This window comes from Solanum lycopersicum, chromosome 10 (assembly GCF_036512215.1).
Source record: "Solanum lycopersicum chromosome 10, SLM_r2.1".
Classification (NCBI taxonomy): domain Eukaryota; kingdom Viridiplantae; phylum Streptophyta; class Magnoliopsida; order Solanales; family Solanaceae; genus Solanum; species Solanum lycopersicum.
The window spans coordinates 58,671,213-58,697,591 of NC_090809.1; the positions used below are offsets into that span (position 1 = coordinate 58,671,213).

The 26,379-nt window shown below is 29.9% G+C and overlaps 3 protein-coding genes across 3 annotated transcripts; 2 read left to right on the top strand and 1 right to left on the bottom strand.

Annotated features, from left to right (window-relative positions):
* Positions 1-581: 581 nt before the first annotated feature.
* LOC101248342 (uncharacterized) lies at positions 582-3,793 on the bottom strand. The gene is made up of 2 exons (XM_004249025.5): positions 1,275-3,793; positions 582-1,131 (listed from the first exon to the last, which is right to left on the bottom strand). The coding sequence occupies exons 1-2, from the start codon at positions 3,561-3,563 to the stop codon at positions 796-798; spliced, it is 2,625 nt and encodes an 874-aa protein (XP_004249073.3). The 5' UTR covers positions 3,564-3,793; the 3' UTR covers positions 582-795.
* Positions 3,794-5,664: 1,871 nt separating this feature from the next.
* Positions 5,665-9,029, top strand: LOC101248628 (jasmonate-induced oxygenase 2). Its single transcript, XM_004249026.5, has 3 exons — positions 5,665-6,538; positions 8,025-8,358; positions 8,459-9,029. Exons 1-3 carry the CDS (start codon positions 6,024-6,026, stop codon positions 8,705-8,707), a joined length of 1,098 nt encoding a protein of 365 aa, XP_004249074.1. The 5' UTR covers positions 5,665-6,023; the 3' UTR covers positions 8,708-9,029.
* A 14,057-nt stretch (positions 9,030-23,086) lies between these two features.
* On the top strand, positions 23,087-25,969 carry LOC138339066 (jasmonate-induced oxygenase 2-like). Its single transcript, XM_069290373.1, has 3 exons — positions 23,087-23,904; positions 25,040-25,373; positions 25,569-25,969. The coding sequence occupies exons 1-3, from the start codon at positions 23,399-23,401 to the stop codon at positions 25,815-25,817; spliced, it is 1,089 nt and encodes a 362-aa protein (XP_069146474.1). The 5' UTR covers positions 23,087-23,398; the 3' UTR covers positions 25,818-25,969.
* Positions 25,970-26,379: the final 410 nt, after the last annotated feature.

Consider the following 26,379-nt stretch of genomic DNA (forward strand, 5'->3'; position numbering starts at 1 on the left):
CTTTAATGTTTAATTTTGGTGATAAAGAAGTGTTGAGTCTTTGAAAAATGTGTTTGGGTTTGATTACGTGAGACCAACGAAAACAATATCACTTATTTAATTTAAAATGTATATATTCCACATCAGCTTCTAATAATTAAGTAGTAGAGGGGAATTTTTGGACTTAATTTTAATATTTGAGGACAATTTTTTATCCAAATAGATATTGGGAAAAATTTATCCAATAGATAGAAATTATTTATTTTTATAAAGATGTATACAATATTATCCATAACCTTCTGTTTTTAATAGATTCTTAGCTTAAAAAGTTTTTCAAGTACAAGTGCCATTGGTGACAAATCAAATAAAATACTTCCTCGGTTTCAAAAAGACTGACCTAGTTTGATTTGGAACGGAGTTTAAGAAAAAAAAGAAAGACTTTTTAATCTTTGTGATTCTAAATTAAAGTTATGTCAAATGTACAAAAATATCCTTTAATCTTGTTATCTGAAACATCCCAGATGAAAAGTTAAAATTAAAGTGTTGCCAAAAATACCAACAAGAAGAGTGCTTAGTGAGGAGACAGCATCGGAGGGAGGAAATTCTCGCGAATAATGTTTCGATATTATTTACATAGAAACAAAGTTTTACATGCCAAAATGTATATTGTTTATCTGTAACAAGTAACAATCCCTTTTTCTCTCACTATCTACGCAACTGCTAAGAAAAATTCTTCAAGTAAGAAAAAAAAAAGAATACTAACTACTCCTATACTAAACATGAAGGAAAAAGATACTTGTTTGTTCTTTCAATTTTCTAGTTGTCCACATTTTCTTTTGAATTCACTGGAACTTGAATTGTGTCGTTATCTTTGTTGTTTACAACATCACCAGAAGCTACACTTGTCTCTTGAGTCAAATCAACTTCATGATTTGACTTTTCGGTGATAGTTACCTTATCTTCTTGTTTTACAACTTTATTATCTATTTTGCTTGCATTATTCGAACTTGATACCGTATGAACTGATCCATTATTCGAACTCTCTGATTCTTCAGTTTCCATCTTAGTATTAGATGGCTTAAGAACAGACTCAGGATCAACTTTTGACACATTCGTGGTCCCTGCTTTCTCCATTGAAACAGGTGTGGCCTCCTGTATACGCCAAGAAATGAGATTGTGAAATCACTAAATCAGAATAATATGCACGATAACCTTGTTCATCTGTAAATAATATGCATGATAAAAGCTTTTGCAATTTTCGTAGTACTGAGTAGAATATAATACAAATTACGTACTTTTGTGGGCAATTGAATATCTGCTACAAGCACTGGAGGAGCGACTTCATCATGTTTTGATATCTCCAACTTTGCGACATGGAGATCATTTGTGTTGGTTATAGCCTCCGTTAGCCTCAATTCTTTTGAATCTACTGATGAAAATATTCGTTCCTTCTTCGTGATGGACTTTTCAGTGTCTTGACTATTTTCCATAGGTTCCGTCTCAGGGGCATGCCCTGTTTCAGATGCTAGAACCATATCTGAAGCAATTGAAGAGGAAGAAGTATTTTTCTTAATGGAAGGAGGACTGGCATCATAAATAGGTTCCAAATGTGAACTTTCCTCTACTGAACTCTTTGTGATGTTTAGATTTGACACATTAGGATGCTCCGAAATGGTTTCAATATGAAACATCGTGTCCTCTGAAGTTAATTTTACTTCTACTTTGTCGGGAAAGATCCTTTCACCTTCTTCTTCTGATGATGACGAAGAACTTGATTGACTACTACATTTTTGTTCAGAAGTAGCTGAATTTGAACAAATTTTAGATGGATCAAGTTTCGTGGAAATGATTGTTGTTTCTTCCTGGAACACAATTGGTACTACTTCATGATGATTTTTCGTATTTAATTGTTTAACATCAGTGTCATCGAGTTCAATATCTCTTTTATCAGATGCACCTAAGACCAAACATTCTACTTCTTCAGACGATTGGCTTCCATGCCCAATATCATCGGTAGCATGTTCTATCTTCGATATAAGCTCTGGCATAGGTTCATCTGTTATGTTCTTGTCTTCTACATCTTCTTCATTCAGGTTCTTGTATTCAAGATCTTCAATTGAGCCTTGTGACTCCGTTTCAAGAACAGAACTTGCTTTAGAATCACTAAGATCACTAGGGTGCCTTTGAAATGGTGAATAACTTGTTTCTTCATCAGCCATCACATCAGGAACAAAATAAGGTCTAAATCGTGTATCTTTCTTGTTCAACCCAAAGATTGAGGGCCCGACATTAAAACTTTCGTGCCTCCTAAAAAATGTCTCTTTTGGTTGAGATGTGATAATCTCTTGTTCGAAAGTATCTCGTGTAAGATCAGGTTTTTCTTCACTTGGTTCATAAAGAAGATCAAATGGATTCCGCTTATACCTTGGCAACAAAATAGACGGAGCAGATCCAGGGATTTGAGGAAGTTCAGGGCCGTAGTTGTCATTAGGTTGATCAAAAGGGTTCTGTCTTGCTGTTGAAATGGGAGGAATGAAATCAGTAGTTTCCAAGTCTATCAAACTCTTCTCATCTTTGAAACTCATGTTCTTTTGTGATTTTCTCCTTGCAATAACACTCTCCAATCGTTGATTCATTTCTAGCTCGGAGGTTCCCAAGTCCATTAGATTTCTCTGATCCTCTTCCGTCCATGTAATAACAGACTTTGGACCTTCCGTATCTTGAACTTCTTCTTCTTCATCATCATCCTCCGCAACTTCTACTTCTTCCTGGTCTTCAGAAATATCATCAGATTCATCATCACTCTCGGAGGATTTGGTAGAACTCTCTGAAGGAGCATGAGAAACATCTTGTGACAAACCGATAGGTTGAGGATTGTCTTCCTGTAAAAGTGGATGTAGCTCATCAAGCATTGGCATAATATCAGCTATTGAAGCATCAGGAGATGAGCTCTCTGCTCCATCAGACCCCGAATATAAGGCCTCCTCCCTACGTTTCCAAGAACCGGGAGGAGAATCAAGATTAACCCTCCTAGAATCGAATGAATCAACTGATTTGTCATTATCAAACTCAAGGGTCTCATCATCAACCTTTGAAGTTGGAGAATACTGATTCTCCACAAGTTCAGCATCACTAAATTTATCTTCATTCTTATTCTCATAAAACTCCCTTGCCATTTGCCCCGAAACTCCACCAACTAAAACTCCTCCAAACCTTTTACCCCTATGAACCTCACTACGCGTTGAGTGGTCTACTTTATCCCTCTCTTGATCATTACATCTTTCGGTGAAGTAACTATTATCACTCTCAACACCACTAGCATCTCGTGTTTCCAAAGGCACTACATGATCAATTGTGTTCTCTTTCCATTCGAATTCAGGTACATTAGGCTGAGCATAACTTAGTAAAGTTCCAAGCAATGCAGTAGTGCAGACAAGAATAGGGGAAACAGACACCAAGATTGAAAACACAAAAGGAAATGATTTGTACAAAAATGCCAAGAAACACAACATACCTACAAGGAATGGATGATTCCAAATTGTCCTAAAACACACTTTAATAGGAAAAATTACAACTTTCCTCATTTTAAACTCCAATCTCAACAACCTAAAATGAAGCAACTTTCTCAGAAATGGGATCAATTTTTCTTCTAAAAAAAATAATAAAAACTAGGATAAATTCCCTTTATATCAAGACAGAGAATAAAAATCCCACCTTTAACAAATCAATTCAAACACAACCATAGAATTCCTGCAAACAATATCATATTGAAATAACAAGAATTGATTAAACAAAGAGAATCAAGACAAAGAAAAGAAAATACCATACTAGGGTGGAAATATAGATCAATTTGAATAGTCCACAAAAACCCATCAACTGTTTGTGATGGTATAGAAAAATATGGATGATATAGAAAAATATAAACCAATGGTTATACGGACATCTAGTTAGATTCTTAACTACTATTACATGTTTTTTATTATTTTTAAGTTTTAATTGTATTTCAACCATGTGTTGGCACAAGGAGCAATCTAGTACTCAACACTTGAATCTTCAAAATCAAAACTCTTCAAGATGTTTCACACTATTCAACATGCATATTTACAAAAACTTGCAATACAACAATCTCTTTAATCTTTCAAACAATGGATAAGCCATTGAATGATAATCTAATAATAGCTCCATTTTCTTGTCATGAATCATGGGTGATTGTTTGGGCACTACTCCACTTCTTCCATGCCAACTTTGAGAAAACAGATGTTTGGGCACTACTCCACAGCTTCGTGATTTAATGAAACAAAATAAACTATAAAATTTAAACACATGACATACATGTATTGACTTGGTGTAAATATTCGGTGCGGATAATTTTTATCCTTTTTTTAATTCTGCACATTCTTTTTTTTTTCTTATAAAAGGAGGAAGATTTTTCAAGTAAAAGAATTTATTTATTTCTTTTAAAAAAAACTCAATGGATGAGATGAAGTTCTTTAAACTAATCATGTTTTTTTATGTTTCATTTTGTTTAATATATTTTAAACGGCGACAAGTCTTAATTTTCGATATATATATTTGAAAACAGTATATTTAATGATAAAACTTCTATGATGTTTACTTTGGATGATAAATAAGTGTTTGAGTCTTTGAAAAAATGGACTTGGAATTAATTGCACGAAATTAATAAAATAATGTCGTATATTTAATCTAAAATGTATATATATCACGTCAACTTCTATTAATTAAGTGGAGGGAGATATTTGGCTTAAGTTTAACATTTGAGGAGATTTTCTTTTTTATAAAAATAGATAGAATTTAAGAAAATTTGATCAGTAGATAGAAGGATAATATTTTTGAATTGTTTTTAATACGTCAACATCATTTTTAATCTTTTTAGTAGATCCTAATTTCATAAATACGAAGTATTCTTTGTTCTTTAAATCTTTTGGCAAAATAAATAACCATATAAATAAAGATCGGAACTGTGAATAGTCGCCTTAATAATAATCTAATTTTTTTAAAATTAAATAATGATTCAATTCATATACTTTTCTTACAAATATTAATTGTTTTAATATCAACATGACTTGGTACTAGAGTCTAGAAGCACTATTTGGATCATATTTAACAGGTGCTTAAAGTATTCATTTGTTTTCTAAACAAAAATAAAGTTACAAATAATATTACGTTATAGAAATCTGACCAAATCATATTAATTATTCCCTTAATTACAATGTTACGTCATAGAAGTTTTGACCAAATTATATTACTTATTTAATTTGTTAGTTTTTATTTATTTTAAATTTTATATATTTTTTAAAGAGCCAAACAATTTAAGTATGAAATCTTTATTTTTTCTATATAAAAGTATATTAAGTTACAATAATTGACAATTCAAAATTGATTTTTGAAATATGAAATATGATTGAAATGAATAGAGTAATTAATATGAATGTTTAATTATAATATTCATATAAACTGAACAAGTAAAATTAAACGGAGAAAAAGAATTAGGCGGAACAAGTAAAATTAAACGGAGAAAAAGAATTAGGCGGGTGGGTGGGTGGGTGGGGGGGTTAAATGAGAGCAGAGTCACAAATAGAACAAGTCAAGATCATCACGGCGCCGTAAGCACTACTTAAACTCTCTGTTTGTGCATATATAAATATGTCTCCACATCTTCACAAAATCTTAACTACTACTTCTATCTCCATTTGCTTTTAATTAGTAGTGACATAAATATATACATAGACTCTTTCTTGTATCTTTATTTGCAATATAAATTATACTACGTGTCTACACGATAACATAAAATCTCCTTTTTGCTATCTCTTTTCTCTATATATGGCTTTTGAATTCATGAAAATCACGTTCTCAAGCTCACGTCAACTTCGAAAATTCTTTATATCACTATAATCCACAACCAAAGACTTTTAAGCCTCATATAATCACAACCACAACCTATCTTGTATGAGATAAATTTCAAGTGCTATAAATATACCTAACGAAAAGTTATAGTTAGCAGTACTGAAAAAAACGAGATAAACATGAGTAATTGTTTGCAAAGCTGGCCGGAGCCAATTGTCCGAGTTCAAGGACTCTCGGAAAGTGGCATTCGAGAAATCCCTGACCGGTACGTGAAACGACCATCGGATCGTCCATGTTTCAAGGAGACAACAACGTTGTCGTCATCATCACACCTTGAGAATATTCCGTTAATTGACCTTGAAAACTTGAATTCATCGGATGAATCCATTCGCGATGAGACAATGGAACTCATTTCCAAGGCTTGTCGCGAATGGGGTTTCTTCCAAGTGGTGAACCACGGCGTTAGCCATGAACTTATGGCTAACGCACGTAGCGTCTGGCGGGAGTTCTTTCATCTCCCGCCAGAGGAAAAACAAAAGTTTGCGAATTCACCCGTTACTTATGAAGGATATGGAAGTAGACTTGGAGTTGAAAAAGGTGGAAAATTGGATTGGAGTGATTATTTCTTCCTCCATTATCTTCCTGAGCCTTTGAGGGATTACAACAAATGGCCTTCCCTTCCCATTACATGCAGGTAACTCCTAATTTTTTAATTTCAATTTTTTTTTCATATAGTATATTTAAATATATTAAATTAAAAAATATTTTAATATATTTAAAAATTGAGATATCTATCTTAATTTTTTGTACCTTTTTGCACTCTGTATCAAGTTGAAACAGATATTGCATAAGGAAATGAATATTAAAAACTACGACTTTACATTAAAATAAATAAATAAATACGTCTGCTCACGTACTTTCTTTAAATTACATATACGACTTTAACACATCCTCACATGTTGCGTCGGTGTGTTAATCATTTCCTTTTTCTATTCAACTATTCCAAATATGTCGGTATATGTTGGCAAATATATATTTTTTTATATGTTGTGTGATACTTGTTTTTTTTTAAATATATTACAATAATATAAAAAGGTGTTATTTGGTTTTAAAAAAGAATGGTTTTAATTTTATTTTGTATATGCAATTTAAGAAAAATAAAGAGAATTTTTTAATTTATAATTTTAAATTAAAATTATATTAATATATCATAATATAATTAACTATGTGATCTTAAACATATTGCTATAAAATCTGTTATTGTTTTAAATAATTGGAGTTAATTTAAAAATATTTACTTATTCGATTCAGTCTTGAATTGAATTTTAGAAAATGAAATATGACAAAACTGAGATTGGATGAATGTTTTCAAAGATTTAGCATGGACCATTGGACAATGATAAAGTGATCAAGTTTTTACAAAATGAGAAATTTTACTATGAACATCATATAAGCTATTATATTTGTTCGAGACTTTTAATCATTGGATATTTTTATCTTCCTCCAATTGTATTAAGGAAGATATATTTACTTCTTGTAAATTCGTATAAAGTAAAAATATATCAAAAAATTAAATTGAATGGAGTAATTTCCGCTCAATATCTATAGTTATCGTAAAAGAAATGATATTTTGAATCTCGGTGTCTTGATTTTAACTACAAATATTCAGTTACTCCTTTGGAAAATGACAAAAGATCTTTTTTAAGAGCTTACAAACATTTAGAGAGTTTTTAAACTATGATATATAAATTATTATTAAAAACAAAAAAAAAAAATTTTTTTAAGCTGATTAAAAAGAAAAAGGTGTTAAATAAATTGAATAAATGGAATACCTCTTGAAATAAGTTGATTTTGATAGTTTCGCCTCAAAGAGGCCTAGTGGATGATGCACTAGTTGATAATTAACGGTGTAAAAAAGTATATTTACATAATTAAATCAGTAAATTTCTTAATAAATAAATATCGATGGATCGGGTCCTATGTGGGGGTGTTTGGGACCATGGTCCTGACCACCTTGGCTGGTTGGTAAATGCAAGTTGCTGTCTTAGTACTAGTATGCTTATTTAAAAAGTACATAATCCTTCTGAAAAAACATGTCAAACGTGAAAATAATTTAATATTTGTACATTTTTTCCATCTAACTGACTTTTGTCTTTTTCTTTCTTTTTGTAATTTGTAAGGAAAATAATTGGTGAATATGGACAAGAAGTAGTAAAATTAGGTCGAAAAATAACAAATATCTTGTCGATTAACCTTGGATTAAATGAAAATTATCTACACACAAAATTTGGTGGAGACAATGAAAGAGGTGCATGTTTAAGGGTTAACTTTTACCCTAGATGTCCCCAACCTGACCTAACACTTGGACTCTCTTCCCACTCTGATCCTGGTGGCATGACCCTTCTCCTCCCCGACACCGACGTCCCCGGCCTCCAAGTCCGTCGTGGTGATGACTGGATAACGGTTAAACCGATTCCTAATGCCTTTATCGTTAATATTGGAGATCAAATTCAGGTCAGTATTCATAACGTCTAGTAATCTCGTCAATAATAACGATAACTTGTATATTGATAGTGAATTTTTATTTTTTTTTTGCAATTATTGCATGTATTAGGTACTAAGCAATGCAATATACAAAAGCATAGAGCATCGCGTGATCGTTAATTCAGGGCAAGAACGTGTCTCTTTAGCATTTTTCTACAATCCAGGAGGTGACATCCTTATTCAACCTGCTGAAGAACTTGTGACGGAGGATCAGCCGGCGTTATATTTACCGACGACGTTCAACGAGTATCGAGCTTTCATTAGAACAAACGGACCTAGAGGAAAATCTCAAGTTGAATCACTAAAATCGCCGAGATAAATGTCCTTTAGCATGACCCCGACACGCACAAAACGAGAAATAATCCAATTATAAAGATAATTAAATTACCTTTATATGTTCTATATAGTAAGTATATGGTACTTAAGGAAGTTTTACTGCGTATAAATTCCAATTGGTAAAACATAACACAGTAAATACCCTATGTCCCTATATGATGTACTAGTACAATATGTGTTGTCATTTTCCTATGTTATTTTCAAATGTTTTGTCAAATTCACTTTGCTTTGTGAAATATTGTATTCATCCCTTCAATAGATATATGGTTCATCTAATTAATAAAATATTATGGTATTAATTGTAAGTTCATTATATGATCAACTATTTGATAATGGAATCGGAGTTAGTTCATTTTTTTTTGTTTTATAACGTAAAAATCATTTGCCTTTACCTAACTATTACGAAGTTACTTTACTATTTTATGACCAAAAAGTTACTCAATTTTCACTAAATCCTAGAAAAAAAGTCATTAATTAGGATGAATCAAAAGAAATATTTTATATGATATGTACTTATGTAGGCAAAGTTGAATGATTGTCCTGGTTACCCAAAAATTAAAATGTTTTAGTAATTTTTTATGATTCTTAAGCAAAGTTTAGTGATTCTTCATTAAAACAAATAAATTATTGACTTTTATGTGATACTTATGCAAAGTCACATAATTTTTCTGTTAATAAAAATTTAACGACTCTAATGTAATAAAATAAGGAAAAAATAAAGCAATTGTCTCTAAAATTATCCCTTAATTGTTTTCACTCACGAATTATTTCACCCTTTAAAAGAATCAATATATACGTCAATCGATTTCATTTTGATATCTATATATTTTTAATATCTCAATTTGTTAGTAATAAAGTTTAAAAACTTAAGTTATCTAGTTAAACACTTAATTATAATATGACGTTCATTTAAGTCAAATTCATCAGATATAAGATTCAATTTTGATATAAACGATAGCATTATAATTTTTATCCTTATTTTCTTCCAAAATATATCTACATCATATTTTACTTGTTAATTTACGACTCCTAAAAACGTAATCAATAGTTGATAGGATAAATTTCTAATGTTGAAAGCGTAGGGACTCTCACTAGGAAATCCACAAGATAAACATCTAGAAGTTTAAGTGGAGGTAACAATTTGAAATTGACACTCAGAACAAATAAAAATAAAATTGGTAAATTTATACGAATAGACAGATGTCTAGCGGCCTTTTATTAAAAGATTTAAAAAAAACGTTTTTAAAAATCATTGTTTTTCATTTTGGAAACTTTTAGCACATGTTTAAGTGTTCGTTTGAAATAATTTATTTGTAGGTGTTTTTTATTTATAAGAATATATTTTTTAAATTTTGGAGGTGTTTTGGAAAGGTTATAAAGAGTTTTTAAGCACCCACTAAAACCAAAAGTAGGATACTATCTACTTATGACTACTTTTTTATAAGCCCATCGAAAGAAATCCTATGACCATAAAAGTAAAGATATTTTAGTGCATTCGACGTATTTTTAATTTAAGATCATAATGTAAATGATACAACACTTGAACCTAACTAAACCTCAAAAGTTAGCTCACGAGGAGAGAATTGTCCAAGTCCATATAAGGAGACCATCAATCCATTCCCCAACCTATGTGGGACTTTTACCCACTCTACCACCCCTTCATGTCCAAGCCCAACTGAGAGTGGACCAGGAGTCCAAACAACGATGGATTTGATTATGATATCATGTAAAGATATGGCACGTGAACCTAACTCAACCTCAAAAGCTAGCTCATGAGGGGAGAATTGTCCAAGTCAATATAAGGAGACCACCAATCCATTAGACTTTTACCCACTCTTAACTCATGAGATACAAAAATCTTCTTTACTTTCTTAAATATCGTATCAAGTTAAAACCACAAAAATAATTTATAACAGTCACTACTGGAAACAACAATATTTCCAGCATAAATAAATAGAAAATTTATGATAAAATATAATTTTTTATACTATTTTTAATCGAACCGATTCATTAAGAAAATATACAATAAATTCTTACTAAAATAATAGAAAACTTGGTAATTTTTCATATGATGTTAAATTTACCGAATAGTAGTAAATATTTTTGTGGTGAGTGGAAGTTTATAGTAGTAGTTGCAAGTCAATTTTTTTTTATATATAGTTGACAATTTTTCGTATGATGTTAATTTTTTTTTTTATATATATACTTATATAGAGGAGACGGTTACAATAGCGTTTAAACATGGCTGCTTAATAGTCATTTAATTGGTAAGTGAGGATATTTCTGTCATTCCCACTTTTCAAATTGATAAGTATTGCATAGAAAAATTGTACCATAAGCCTTTTATTCGGACTTCTTTTACATCTTTAGAAAAAAACCTACACTTTTCTACTTAATTACACATTATGCCTTTTATCATTGAGTATAGTGGGGTCCATTTAATTTTATTGAGTTTCTATATATTTTCCATTTTTATATCTCTACATAATAAAATTTTATTTTTTAGCTTCTATATTCAAAAAAATTTATTTTAAATTGATTAAATTTAATATAGTTAAATGATTTAATAAAATTTTATTATTTAGCTTTATATTCAAAACAATTTTTTAATTATTTTTTAATATTATATATATCATTAAATAACTATATAAGATTATTAATAGTCATATTTATATTTTAAAATTATAATTAATAAAATTAAATTTTAAAAAATAAACTTCTAATAAATAATTTATTAAGAAAAATGTCAAATTAATTTGAATCAAGAATCTATTTATTAACTCGACGTAAATATTCAAATAAGATTTTACGAGGTGTAAATACAATTCATCAATATTTAATTATTAGAGTTTATATTCTACACATAATTTATCAACGTAAAAGAATAAGAAATCATTAGAGTTTATATTGAATTGCTTTTTTATTATTATTAAAATGACGTCATGAAAAGAAAGGGCAAAAAAACTTCTTTCTTTTAAATTATGTGGTATAATTTAAACTAAAAATATACTTTTTTTATTTGGCTTTTATGGAGTAATTTTACTAAATATTGATATACTTTTTTTATTCTTTGAAATATTAAGAAATTTTACTTTGGAATAAAAGATTATATATCAACGTATTTGGGGTCCATAACTATAGGTTCTAACATACAAGATTTTATAAATTAAAATTTTTAAAGTTAAAACTATTTTTAAATATAATAATGTTTTTTTTAAAAAAATCGAGAAAATACTATCATACAAAAGAAAGTAATAAAATTCAAATTTCTTCAATAAAGGATTTGATCCTTACTCCCGAGAGAGAATTAACAATAAGATTGCAAAAACATCAATGCTTATTATAATTCTTAAATATTCTCCCCGTTACTACTTATATGTCAGTATTTTCTTTTTGCTTATGTAAATAAAATGTACATGCCTATCTTATAAAATTTAAATCCAACAACTAATATATAATTTTGATATATATCTATGTATCACACTTACTATATACTTAATATACATTCTTCGTGTATATGTCACACTTAATATATTGGACCCGTGCTTACACGGCCATCCACTTCTACTCTAGTAAATTTTTTAGTGGTGGGTGGAAGTTTATAGTAGTAGTTGCAAGTCAAATTTGTTAATTTATAGTAGACAATTTAGGCACTACACCACATTTACTAGAGTTGTCAAGTACAACACATCATAGTACAATTAGGTGCAAGTTTAAGTGATAATTAATTATCTACGATTGATAAATATGGTATTGCTAGCGAACGAGGCTATTTCTTTCTCAATGAAAGTTTCTGATTCAGTTTTTGAATATAAAAAAGTCTTTATTAGAGAGTGTTTCCCTCAAATAAGATTTTATATAACACAAATTTAAAATAATCGAGTTCTAATTTAAATATCAAACATCAAAACAAAAAGATCTCTATTACCTAAACCAAACACAGTGGACTTTAAATTCCACCTAACAATATTTTTTTTACCATGTTTTGCACATTTGGTTTGAATTGTACACATCCTTCTCACTAGTGACCACTTTCTAGTTACCAGTCAAGGCAAGACTCCATGATACATTAAAAGGGGTTATAGTTGGATAGATCATGCCTATGTGCCTTTTAAATTATAGACTTTTCTACACCTTTTAAATATAATTTAATAAATGCATTTATAGAAATATATTACATGTGCTTTTAGGGATTTTGTTTGGTTAAAAGGTGATTCAATATAATTCAAAACTAAACAGAAAGTGCGGGCGCACTACAACAAATTAAAGTTTTGTCTAAATATCGTTTTAGCAACTTTGAATGTAATGTTATGATTATGTAAAAGAAAATTCTTTTATCAATAAATTAATTTATCCAATCGCATCACACAAATTAGAATAGAGAAAGTATTTTAAAAGGTTAAAGAATCAGTATTTATTTAAATTTTAATTTCAATTGAGTCAACGTGTATATTTTGAAATTTAATATAAACTAAGCTAAAAAAATCTATATAGTAAATTGAGTATATATATATATATATATATATTGTAATTCGGATGAGATGAAATCTGAGATTTTTATAGTAAGGCAGCAGTCAAATATAAAACATTTTGATAATTAGTTTGATAAAAGTACTACTAATTGTAATTGGTTAAATACACATGAAGATATCTTAAGTTGCTACATTTTTTTATTTAAATATTTTAAGTAGGCCCTTTTCAATATAAACATATATGTAGTACTGATCAGATATTACTGTAGAAATTTATAAACTTTAAATTTTAAATCCGTCTCTGAATTCAACGTGTTTTAAATGTCGAATAAGACGTCTAAAAGAGACCAATGTCAATAGTTTACTACATAGCAACAACACAAATGTTAATACAGAAATTATACAACATTTTTCATACAATTAAAACCAAACATGAACATTTTTCTTCCTGGCAATCCTAGAGTCCTTTTTAAGTATGATTCAAAGTTAACCTTATAGAAAAGTTGTTGTCTCACCAGAAAAGAATTAGGCAAATATATACTACAATCAATGAGAGGAGTGGTACTCCCTGAGAGAAACAAAGATTTTTTCCATTATAAAACAATGATAAAATTTGTGGTATTATAAAACATGATTCTCCTCGTCATTTTCGGTACTAAACTAGCTCACTAGAAAAATACATGATGCGAAACAGTTTCTCACTGAAATGATAGAAACTTCCTAATTTTATTATACGAAACATTTATTATTATTTTTTCTTTTTAAACCGATTAAATCAAAATATGAGTGGAAGTAGCCTGTGAAACATTTTTGTGTGGCTGCATTATATATAGTGCAGTAGAAAGTTTTGACATAAATTGTTTTTGGCAGTCCTTTCAATTATTGAAAAAAAGGCAATAAGAATTAAGATCACTTTAATCTTTTGTATGTAGGAAAATTAATCAAAAGTGAACTTTATTACTTGTGGATTGTTAGCTCGACTAAACAAGTATAAGAAATTGTATAGGTTAATTCTTTCTTTCTCACTTTTGTACATCTTGATTAGTTGCTTTTTGCTGGAGCTTTAGAAACCTATGTAACCATTCACCGGCGAAATCAGAAATTTCTTTTTAAAATTTGGTATATATATATATATATATATATAAGTTCTAAATACGTGCTTCACACGTGAATTACGTGAAAACATTATGCACGATATGTTAAGAAAATCACACGGCAATAAGTATCACAAACTATTCAATAAAAAAATTATAATTTGGACTGTATGACAATCAACCTATTGTTTTATAAAATACATAACCCCTAAAATTAAAATAACTTATATATCACATTGAATAGTTGAAAACGTATGAATAATAAAGCACAAAGCCATTCATATTGTATCAACCTGATGAACTTTACGAAATTCATGCTCCTAAAATAAATTACACTAATTACTTGTAGCGTAAAAATAACCATTATCACACAATAAAGAAATTAGTATCAAAATTATTTTCTATAATGTGATTATAAAGCCATGTCAATATACTGATATGAAAATTTTCTCTATTCTCTATATAGCCATAATATAAAGCAAGAAAAGACAATATGCACAACATATAATCTTTTGTTGTGACAAAAGTCAACTACTATACCTCACTATCTAATCCAAAGACTTGCTTTATATATTTACTTTTATATAGGGATACAAGATTGAAGTTTTCACCAGAAATCTCTGTAAAAAAAAGAACGTTGTAACGAGATCGCATAGGTCCAACATAAGAATACAATAAATTATCATAAATTTACACATTCAATTTTGGGGATTGTAAATACGAAAGAATGAAATTGTGGAGATTAAGAAAACATAGGTTATGAAACTGAAGAGATCAAATTATTGAAATGTGACCTTTTAATATAGAAAAATGAAAAATCCAAACAAAAAAATAATAAAACTTCTATGTCATATATATGCAAAGTTAATTAGAGTTTCAATACCTAAAATGTGAAAATCAGGAACACATATAAATCATTTATAATAAGTAAGATTTCTATCAATTTCAAGACCAAACTTGTGATCTCAAAAAGAAAGGAGAAAAAATAGATTGTCAAGTGGTAATTGATCCATGTTATTTTGGATAATGATTTATCATTCAATCAAATGTATCATTCAACCTTATTGGAACATAATGTCAATTGTCAAGTGATAATGGATGACATCAGATTAAGTTGAAAAATATGTACAAAACTAATCTAATTTTACAAAAGAATATGTATTAATGTGCATCAGTAGACTACAAATGACTTTTTGTACCGATATACTTATCAATCTCATTGTTGTTGGCCTTGTAATTTGTCATATAACCTACAAAATTGATAGGGAAAAGGGTCAAAAATACCTCTCCACTTTGGTTTATTGTTTGACTTTACTTTCGCCGTTAAAATAAAGTTAAATTTAATCAATAAAAAAAAAGAGGTTAGTGCTACGACCCCCTATTGTTTGATCCAATATTGACCGGGGACGAGCCCCCACTTCCATAGATCCTTGGTTTGACCTCCCATAGTGGTCCTTGCTTTTAAGAAAGCGGAGCGGGGCCAATTTCTCGTACTTGCTCAGTGTGCCCCCCTTTCTTAGAGTGCCCCGCCCGGTCTACTGGGCTGTTGGCTTACCAAGCACTTGCCCGCTGCTCCCGCCGCCCGCTTGGCGGGCGCTCGTTATCCTGACTTTTCTCTCTGCTGGGGCCCTCCCATTGCTATAGCCATAAGTTATGGCAACTCCAACTCGCAACCACAGGGGCCCGCCCCGCGAGGCCAGAGTGAACTCAGCGGTCAGCCTCCATTCGAATTATGTTAGGGGGTCTTTCGCTCCATCAATGATGATTCATTAATGTCCACTGATTTAGACTCCTTCCCCCTTCTCAACTACGAAAAAGATCGAGAGGGGCCCGAAAGCCCCCAAAGAACGGAAATGAAATTCGATTCACTCCCCATTCTCTCTTAAATAAATAAAGCTCGCCCTGGGCCGAGTCTTTCCCTATTGTTCTGTTCCCGCCACGAGAAAGAAGCACGGAAGAGGTATTACCAGCGCGCGGAGGATCTGTTGAGAGTTTGTCTCGGTAGGGAACTGTACGATACTAAATTCACCAAAATTACCCGTCATTAAACTAAATTTCTAAAATTCACCCAAATTAACTCGATTTTTTTTTTAAAAAAAAACCATACCCATTTTAAACCTAATGCCCGACCCGTTTAACCTAAAACTCATTCTCCTTATGAGTAATCAATTGCTAGAATAAGCCTCGAAGCTCCAAAGTCGGCGCAAAATCACCAAAATCATCCACCACAAAATCAAACTGAACTTCTGCAAAAACAACCGACCTTAACCGTTACCAATTGTCATTAATCTCAATATGACCGACCAACTTCGTTTTTGCGCAGCCTCCCACCCATCGGATAAAACGATAGAAGGCTTTGCGTAATACCTCCTTAAACACCTTTCGATCAAAAAAGTTTAATGAAATTAACGTGTATTTATATTTTTTTTCATAAATATATAATAATAATGTTAAATATAATACTATAATCAATGTGAATTTACATTTTTATCCATATTATTACTTTATAAGGATATTTTCGTAATTCAGCTTTTAACTTGTGTGCTTCCCACTTATTTTATATATATATATATATATGAAAAATAATTTCCGACTTATATATTTCGTATAACTTTTTATATATATTATAATTTTCTGGTGAAAATGTCCGATTGACCGCTCTAAGCTATGTATGGGTATGCACCTATCCCCCCTCTAACGTTTTTATAAGTTTTTATTTTTTTGAATTGAGTCGACATAATCGTGGTCAGGCTTAAAAAATAATAATTGAACTAGTTGTTTTTGGCCCTAGCCTCTTTTATCCTAGGGATTTTTACGAGATATTCATCGTATATGCTTCATGGCTCTATGTGTTTTTTTATCATGCTATATGAAATTATGATAGATAATTAAATTGATATAAAGTTGAAACTTTGTTTAGACATGTAATTTGAATTTGTTAAGTTATTTTTTGTAATTGCCACGAAACCCCTACAAATTTTGAAAAATATCAAACTTTTCTCGATTCTTGTACAATCTTATTAAATGAGCACACTATTATTCATAAACAAGGTATAAATATATTTACAAAACAAGATATAGGATTACTCCCGGTTCATTTTTACACAAATATCGGATTAGATATGATATTCACTTTTTTTCTAACTGAAATATATAAGTTATATCGGATTATACATATGTTATACATATATTATACATCTGTCATTTATATTTTGGTTTCCAAATACATATTTATTCAATTAATCATATGTAACCTTCAATTATACATATATTATGCATCTGTCATTTATATTTTGGTTTCCGAATACATATTTATTCAATTAATCATATGTAACCTTCAATTTTTCTATGTATGAATTGCTTCCTAAAGCAAAAGGAAGTTAAAAAATTAAACAAAATCATTTCTACCCCAACACCTGCCACCAGCTATGTTTTTCCAACCTTTCGTTATGTGTTTGATACTAATCTAGATTTACATAGCATAATGTCATGTCGCATCACTATTTTAGTCAAATTTTACACCAGGATAGGTGTAAGAATTCAAAATTACACGGAATTTTAACGAAAAATTCTAAATCCGTGACAACAAGGTCCATTTTAGGTGGACGAGCTCCCTTATAGGATATCTTTTCTAATAAGAATCAGAATATTAATTCGAGATCTTTAACTAAAAATAAGAGAATATGATCCATATTACAACCCTAATTGATCGAGATATCATCTTTGTTTATTTACTTGCTGGGGAATGAGTTCTTCAATGCGACCCTAGAAATCTTTTCTACTTCTTGCATGAATGGGAACCTCTTTCGTTTTAAATATCAAGTGGGTTGAATATTAATATACATGGTTTATACTCTCTCCATCTATTTTTAATTGTCGTCATTTTTTTTTAGAGTCAAACTATAAGAACTTTAACTAATATTTTACAATGTATTTTTTAATCATATTGATATGCAAAAACTTACAAAAAAAAATATTTATACAATTAACATTCCCTATATAATATACTAAATTAATAAATGAACGATACACTTAGATACATGTATTTTTGCTATCAGATACTGTAAATTAGGAAGAGAGGCAAGCGAGATGAGGAGAGAGGTGAGCAAGATTTGTTATGTATCTCAGATAAATGTGAATCAAACTAGATACATATATATGTATTTCACATTATCTGAGATACCAGATACATAGGAGAGAGGTGAACAAGATGAGAGAGGGGCAAGAGAGATTTAATATGTACTCTGTATAAATGTGAATTCATTTGGATACAATGTATCTAAAATAAATTACAAATAATTTTGATCACATATCCCGAAATAAATATTCTAAATGTATCTAAACATGCTACTAAAATCTGACAAGATACATAATATGGCAAACTAGTGTACGTCTAAGTAATCAATTTCTAAACTAGCAGTATTTATAAGTTTCCCTAAAATTTATCTAATTCTTTAGAAGGCTTGACAAGATAAGTATACAAATCACATTCTTTAGTTGCCCTAATCTTTATCCTCTCGTGTATCTTCTTCCTACTTTTTTTTCTGTTCTTTTCAAACTTTCATATCTTTATACCCACATATATATTTTATTTTCCAACATATTGTTCTTTTGTGAGGTTCATTTCCCACCTTGTAAAAGTAGGAATTATGTATAAGGAAATGTCTATCCTTTTCTAAATCTAATAATAATAATAATAATAATATAATATAATAATAGTAATGATGTATGGATACCTCAGCTTGATTTTTGCGGCTCAAGATTATGCACCATTCAAGTTTATCATATTTTATCTTTTAAAGTTGGCACACTCAAATAAAATTTTGTTTATTTTAGGCATTTTATAATATATTTTATTGTGTCATTTTGAGACTTCTTTAACAATCAGCAAAATTTAAAAAATGTATGTAATTGATTTGTCGATAACATGGTATGATGATAAATTATGAGAAAATATATGTCAATTTAATTACAAAAATAAAAATAATTATAAGAAGAAAAATCATTTGAATTTATATTTTAAAATATTTTAATAAAAAAATACTTCATTTTCTAGCCAGTCATTTCAATGATCATATCTAAGTTTTTTCATCGAAACATAGAATTTCGTCGGAAAAAAATTGAGGAGATTTAGATTCAAGTTTTTTCCAATGACGTCCATATTTATCACTTATAATTCTAATTCTAAATAAAATATGTTTTGGTGGAAAAGAGGGACAAAGATAGTAACAAAAATGGTGGAGCTCCATCTTCTTCGGTGAGATAGCAATGTCAATTTTTAAATCTGTTTTTTTTTATAAAAAAAAATAGGTTTTGTAAGTTATTTTAATCAGTTTATAATTCTTTTTTAATCTTTTTCCATGAGTATATGATTTACTCAAAATCAATACATAATGCTGGTGAAAGGTGAAGGAGAAAGAGGGAAGAAGATGAAGTGAAAAAATAATTTTTTTTTATAAAAAAAGTTTTCCACGCGCTTAAAATCAGTGCAACATACACACTTTGATAATTCAGTAAAAAGTGTCAATATGATACAACGGGATATAGCATGGGTGTCTAAAATAAACAAAATTTAATTAATATATTTAAATAAAAATTAATGTCAATTTTAAAAAATTACCGATGAATATAACTTTATATATATATATATATATATATAGGTACATAGTTATGAAGATCAACAAGCATAACATATAATTATTTATTACATACATATTTTTATCAATGAATAATTAATAGGTATAATAATATTTTAGCCCTATGTTATTAAAATCTAGTGACATTAAATTTAATGATAGTATCTAATTTATAACAATAAAGAAATGAAATAATAGATCACATGCTTTTATATATTAAAATAAAATAAATAAAAATATTGGAGGGAGGAATATTGTTATGCATGTCGGTCAAACATTGTTTATAGGACAAGACAAGACAATGGCGACGATAATTTCTGCTTTCAAACTGAAATTTGTTTTCCGTCTCTAAAGTTTCTGTCATAATACGTTGTATCATTATACTCTGCATGTGAACTCTATTTTGGGCCACTTCTTCTCTTTCTTTTTAGATCCTAAATATAATATATATATATATATATCTTTTAATTATTATTTATGTCTTATCATATTGGAGTATTGTCAAATTTTGTTATGTAATGATGATGAAAAGTCTCATTTTAGGTAATAATCATTATCATGTTATTATTTTTTTAAATTTTATTTTGACTCGTTATTTAACGATTCTATTTTAATACTCACTTTGTCATTTTATATAGGAAAAATTATTTAGATATATAAATTATTTTATTATATTTTTAGAAAATTCTTATTATTTAATAAATTATAAAAAAAATTTACTCTCTTTTATTTTCGATAATCACTATTACGGAAGTAATGTATGTGTCTTGTCAACAAATTAGATAATGTATCAAGATGAGATGTATTGAAACGTTGAGCGATGTACTGAGATAGGTGGGTTTTGTATCAACAAAAATATTGTATAGAGACGCAATGCATCGGGCGTTCAATGATTATTCATAATTGGGACGCGATGCATCGGGATGTTTAGTGATGTATCTGAAACTCTTAAATTTTAAGAGATTTTTGTAATTTAAAAAAGAATAGAGAATGCTTAAGTAACACTATGAGATTTATGTAAAATATAACTTTATATATAATAGCTCTACCACGTATAATACTTTTTTTTTTAGATTTATCTTTTAAATTAATTTTGACATTATGTAATAACAAAATATACATATAATCTATCATATATTGTATTTATACAAATAACATAAAACGGTACATAATAAAATAATATGTAACAACTATAATGAAACATATAAGATAATATAGCTCCTAAATTCAAATTGAATATGGACGCCCAAGCAAATATTGGAAGAGGTAAACCATTTATCCACGATTTAACATATTTAATCCATCCAAATATTACTCTTAGTAAGAAATAAAAAAAATACACTTAAAATGACTTTTATTTTTTTTTAAAAAGAACATTTTAAATGACTTTATAAAAGTGAGAATTTATTAAATATATATGTGATCAAAATTTCTAAACAAAATGCATATAAGTAAAATGATTAAATCGTGGTGTCGACATGGAAAGAAGCTTACACTTGCAATTCTAATTTTGAAAATTGGATTGAAACAAAATTTATTCTTTTTCCGCGGAAATTATGCAACCCGATTCAAACCTTGCTACAACTTAAAAAAGTCTTAAGTACCCATCCAGGAGTCATTGGGCCAACTAAATTATTTATTCATTAGGTGCTCTATGCTAATTTTATACAAATACCTATTAATTTTTATATAGATATATATATATTCCGTAACAAAATTAATGGGTGCTCGAGAACCCGGCGGACACCATGTGGGTCTGCCTCTGTAAGTAAGCTATAATATTTCACATTGGGTGTGTTTGATACGATGAAAAATGGTTTCCACTAAAAATATTTTTCGCCAAAAAAGTTTGGAGAGTAAGTGATTTTTGGTCACTAAGAAAAAAAATATTTTTCTTACAACATTCAAGTATGATTTAGGCAAATAATAGGATACCAAACCTGAGCTCACACTCTTTAACACATAATCAGTCCTCTATATATCCTAACCACAACCACGACACCGATGTGAGACACGACTAAAGACCTACCTCGACTCGGGACTCGACCTTCAACATTGATCTCGACCTTGATCCTAATTCAGAATTTTATCCTCGACCCAACACTGACCTAACTTGAACCCGAGACCCAATAATTGTCCCAGCCACGACCCAGGACCCGACACTTACTCATGACCTAACCTCGAATTTGATTTCAAACTGAGTTAAAATACCTAATCTCAATACAACATTAACCGACTGAGTTGGGTCGAGTTGGTTGGGGCATCAGGAGTCAAGTATCGAGTAGGGTCATGGAGTCGGTCTTGTATCGAGGTCAAGATTACTTGGGTTTGGGTCGGTTAAGGTTAACTCAGAAATCAAGTTAAGAGTTAGTTTCAAAATTGAAGTTAGGATCGGATCTCAGAATCAGATCGATGAGTTGAGACTACTTCGATCATGAGTCATGGTTGAAAGTTGAGTCTCACGTTAGGTTTGGAAGTGCAATGAAAATATGATTTTCATATCTATTTAAAAAATATTTAAACCAATTAAAATCGAAAAATAAAAAAACTTCATACCAAACCCACCATAATTTACACTAGTCATCTGTGTGTGTTCACCCACTCATGCGTCATAGCACGTGTGTGACTGACAAAATACGAAAGAAGAAGAAGTAAAGACCATCACGGAGCCGTAATTTAACTCCTTTTATTTTCTTTCATACATACTGTTTTTTTAGTAGGTCATAAAAATAATATATTTTTATATTAAATAATAATTTTATGTATAATTATTTATTTATTTTAATAAAATAATTTGTAATTATATTATATTATTTATTTTAAATCATATATTTTTATCTTTTAACGAATCAAATTAACTCATATAAAATACGACTAAGAACATAACATATTTAAAATAATCAAACTCCTAATAAGTCACAATTCTTTAATTCTATATTTCTTTCTTTGTATATGTTTTTTAGCAGTGGCAGTCTACTCTCCACCCAATGCAATATAAAATAGTCTTAAAATCGATAATTTGATACAAGTGGTGTATAATATATCATATCATATACTCTTATAATAAAAAAGGAAATCACTTTTCAGTCCTAGTTTTTCAACAGTACATTGCCAAACAACATGTTCATTATAACCTATAGTTTTTTATTTTAAACTTTCTAAATATTCGTCTTGTCTAGTCTTAATCTAGACCCACACTTCTTTAATTTCCAATCGACAAATAAAAGGACAACCTAAACTATATACAATAAGATTCCTCATGTAGTAGTAGTACACAACAAATAAACTACAACTGAATATAGCGCTAAACCCCAAACATCCCATGAAATTCACGTTTCTCAACTAGCTAACGCCAATTTTGCTTCTTCTAATCATTATCTCACCTTTTCCACAACCGACAAAATTATTACTATAAATAGTTAGCCATACTGAACAAACGATTCCCATCAATCACTACAACTTAGTAATAATCATGAGCCGATTACAAAGTTGGCCCGAACCGATTATTCGAGTTCATGAACTATCCGAAAGTGGCATTAAAAAAATTCCCGAAAATTTTGTGAAGCTCCCATCGGAGAGGCCAAGTTCGATAACCACGTTGTCGTCGTCATCACATGTTGAGAATATTCCGTTAATTGACCTTGAAAACTTGAATTCATCGGATGAATCCATTCGCGATGAGACAATGGAACTCATTTCCAAGGCTTGTCGCGAATGGGGTTTCTTCCAAGTGGTGAACCACGGCGTTAGCCATGAACTTATGGCTAACGCACGTAGTGTCTGGCGAGAGTTCTTTCATCTCCCGATGGATGAGAAGCAGAAGTTTGCGAATTCGCCCATTACTTATGAGGGTTATGGAAGTAGACTTGGTGTGGTGAAAGGTGCCAAATTGGATTGGTGTGATTATTTCTTCCTTCATTATCTTCCTGAGAAGTTGAAGGATGAGAATAAATGGCCTAGTCTTCCTATTTCATGCAGGTGAACTTTTGTATTGTTATTATTATTATTTTTTCCAATTTTAACGTGTTGAATTGTGTGATTATTTTGATTATAGCGTGATTTTATTTAGTTTTACATAAATTCGTTGGGGAGACTCGGACATGGGACCTATATGTTAGCTTCAATATCATGTTGAAGTGTGTGATCTCATACAGGGGCGGAGCCTACCTTCTGTTAAGGGTTCATCCGAACCCCCTTCGGCAGAAAATATTACTCCATCCGTTTCACAAAGAATGATCTAGTTTGACTTGACACGGAGTATAAGAAAATAAAGAAGACTTTTAATCCTCTGGTCCTATATTAAAGTTATGTCAACGTGGAAAGTTGTTAAAAAAAAGAAAAGAAGAAGAGATCATTCTTTTTTAAACAGACTAAAAATGAAAGAAGGTCATTATTTTTTAAACGGGAGAAGTACTATTTATACCTTGTTAAACTTATTTTTTATTTCTATACAGTAGATACTGAACCCTCTTCGATTAGTTCGTGTGTTAGTTCTTCAAATTTTGAACCTCTTATTAAAATTTTTAGTTCCAATATTGATCTCATAGATCCAAGAAAAAATAATACACTTTTATTTATTTAATTATTGATATATTTTAAAATAATTATACCTCAAAATTTATTATTTTATCGCTAATGAAATAATTTTATAGCTTTATATCTCATGACAATTAATAATACAAGTTTAAAACAATTCAATAGACACATCAACATGATTAGCAATAAATCTTAGTCGACATTCCATCATTCCTCACGTTTATTCTTCCGTGACGAACGTGTTATTGTACATCGGATTTAATTTACTGTAATATAAATGTAACGTTTTCATACGGAAGTTTGAAATGATTGAACGAAAATGAATTGAAAAATTATATTTTATAGTACAAAATTTTCACTAAATTCATGATGAAAAAGATGTCTTTATTATACTTGTTTCATAGATTACATGTCACATTATAAAATAAATTCAGTGATCCAATGATCGATATAAAAGTTTTTTAGTATTAATATTTGAACTCATACATTTTGTGTACTATAATAGAGTTGTAATAAGTTCTAACATCTATCTTCTTTCTTTGAATCAATAATTTTTGTTATTTTTATGACATCTCAGGCATATAATTGGTGAATATGGAGAAAAAGTAATGAAATTATGTGAAAGATTAACGAAAATCTTATCGATAAACCTTGGATTAAATGAAGATTATCTACACACAAAATTTGGTGGAGACAATGAAAGAGGTGCATGTTTAAGGGTTAATTTTTACCCTAAATGTCCCCAACCTGACCTAACACTTGGACTCTCTCCCCACTCTGATCCTGGTGGCATGACCCTTCTCCTCCCCGACACCGACGTCCCCGGCCTCCAAGTCCGTCGTGGTGATGACTGGATAATGGTTAAACCGGTTCCTAATGCCTTTATTGTCAACATGGGAGATCAAATTCAGGTAATTATATATATATATATATAGCTAGGTAGAAAAAAAAATATTACTCATTTTCTAGTGTAACGTACCCTTTCATGATAATATTGGGTGTTTCACGAAACGAGTATGAAGATAGTAGAGTGATGATTTAGGGCCCGGTTTATGCTCAAGTTACTTTTTTTTTTTTGTTCACATTTTATGTTGTACATTTTACAGGTATTAAGCAACGCAATATACAAGAGTATAGAGCATCGTGTGATTGTTAATTCTGCTAAAGAACGTGTTTCTTTAGCGTTCTTCTACAATCCAGGAGGTGACATTCTCATTAAACCTGCAGATGAACTCGTGACGGAGGAGCGTCCGGCGTTATATTTACCGATGACGTTCAACGAGTATCGAGCTTTTATTAGAACAAAGGGTCCTTGTGGAAAATCTCAAGTTGAATCACTGAAATCACCAAGATAAATAATTACATTCTTTTTTTAATGTCTAGCTATAGGCCCGTTTAAGTATTGCATAATTTTGATTTGATATTTCCATCATGTCGTGTTTTTGCTAAATTCAGCTTCTTTATAAAGGAATTTCAATATATATATAGATTTATATTTTCCCTGAAATATTGATTTTTTATATTCTCTGTTTCAATTTATGTGATAATTTTTTCTTTAAAGTCAACCTAAAAAATGACAGTTTTTTAACATTTAGTTTACAAATATATGACTTATTGTGTCATGCTTTAATTCTATATAAATATATTATTACATCTAGGCGCTGAACTCAACTGGCTCAAAAAGAGGTATTACTTAGAAAATGCGGACTTAGCAATGGGCAAAATCTTGTATATAGCTAAACTATAAAATCTCATTCTAATCCTCTTTAACAACGGGTTAGCGATAAATTTTATAAGAAAATTCAATTAGCTAAGTGTCTTTTAGCGACGGATCAGCAAGGAATTGCCTATAAATTCCATAGCTAATTCTGTTATATGTTCTTGTTATAATGTAACTAAGGTTATAGAAGGCGGGGA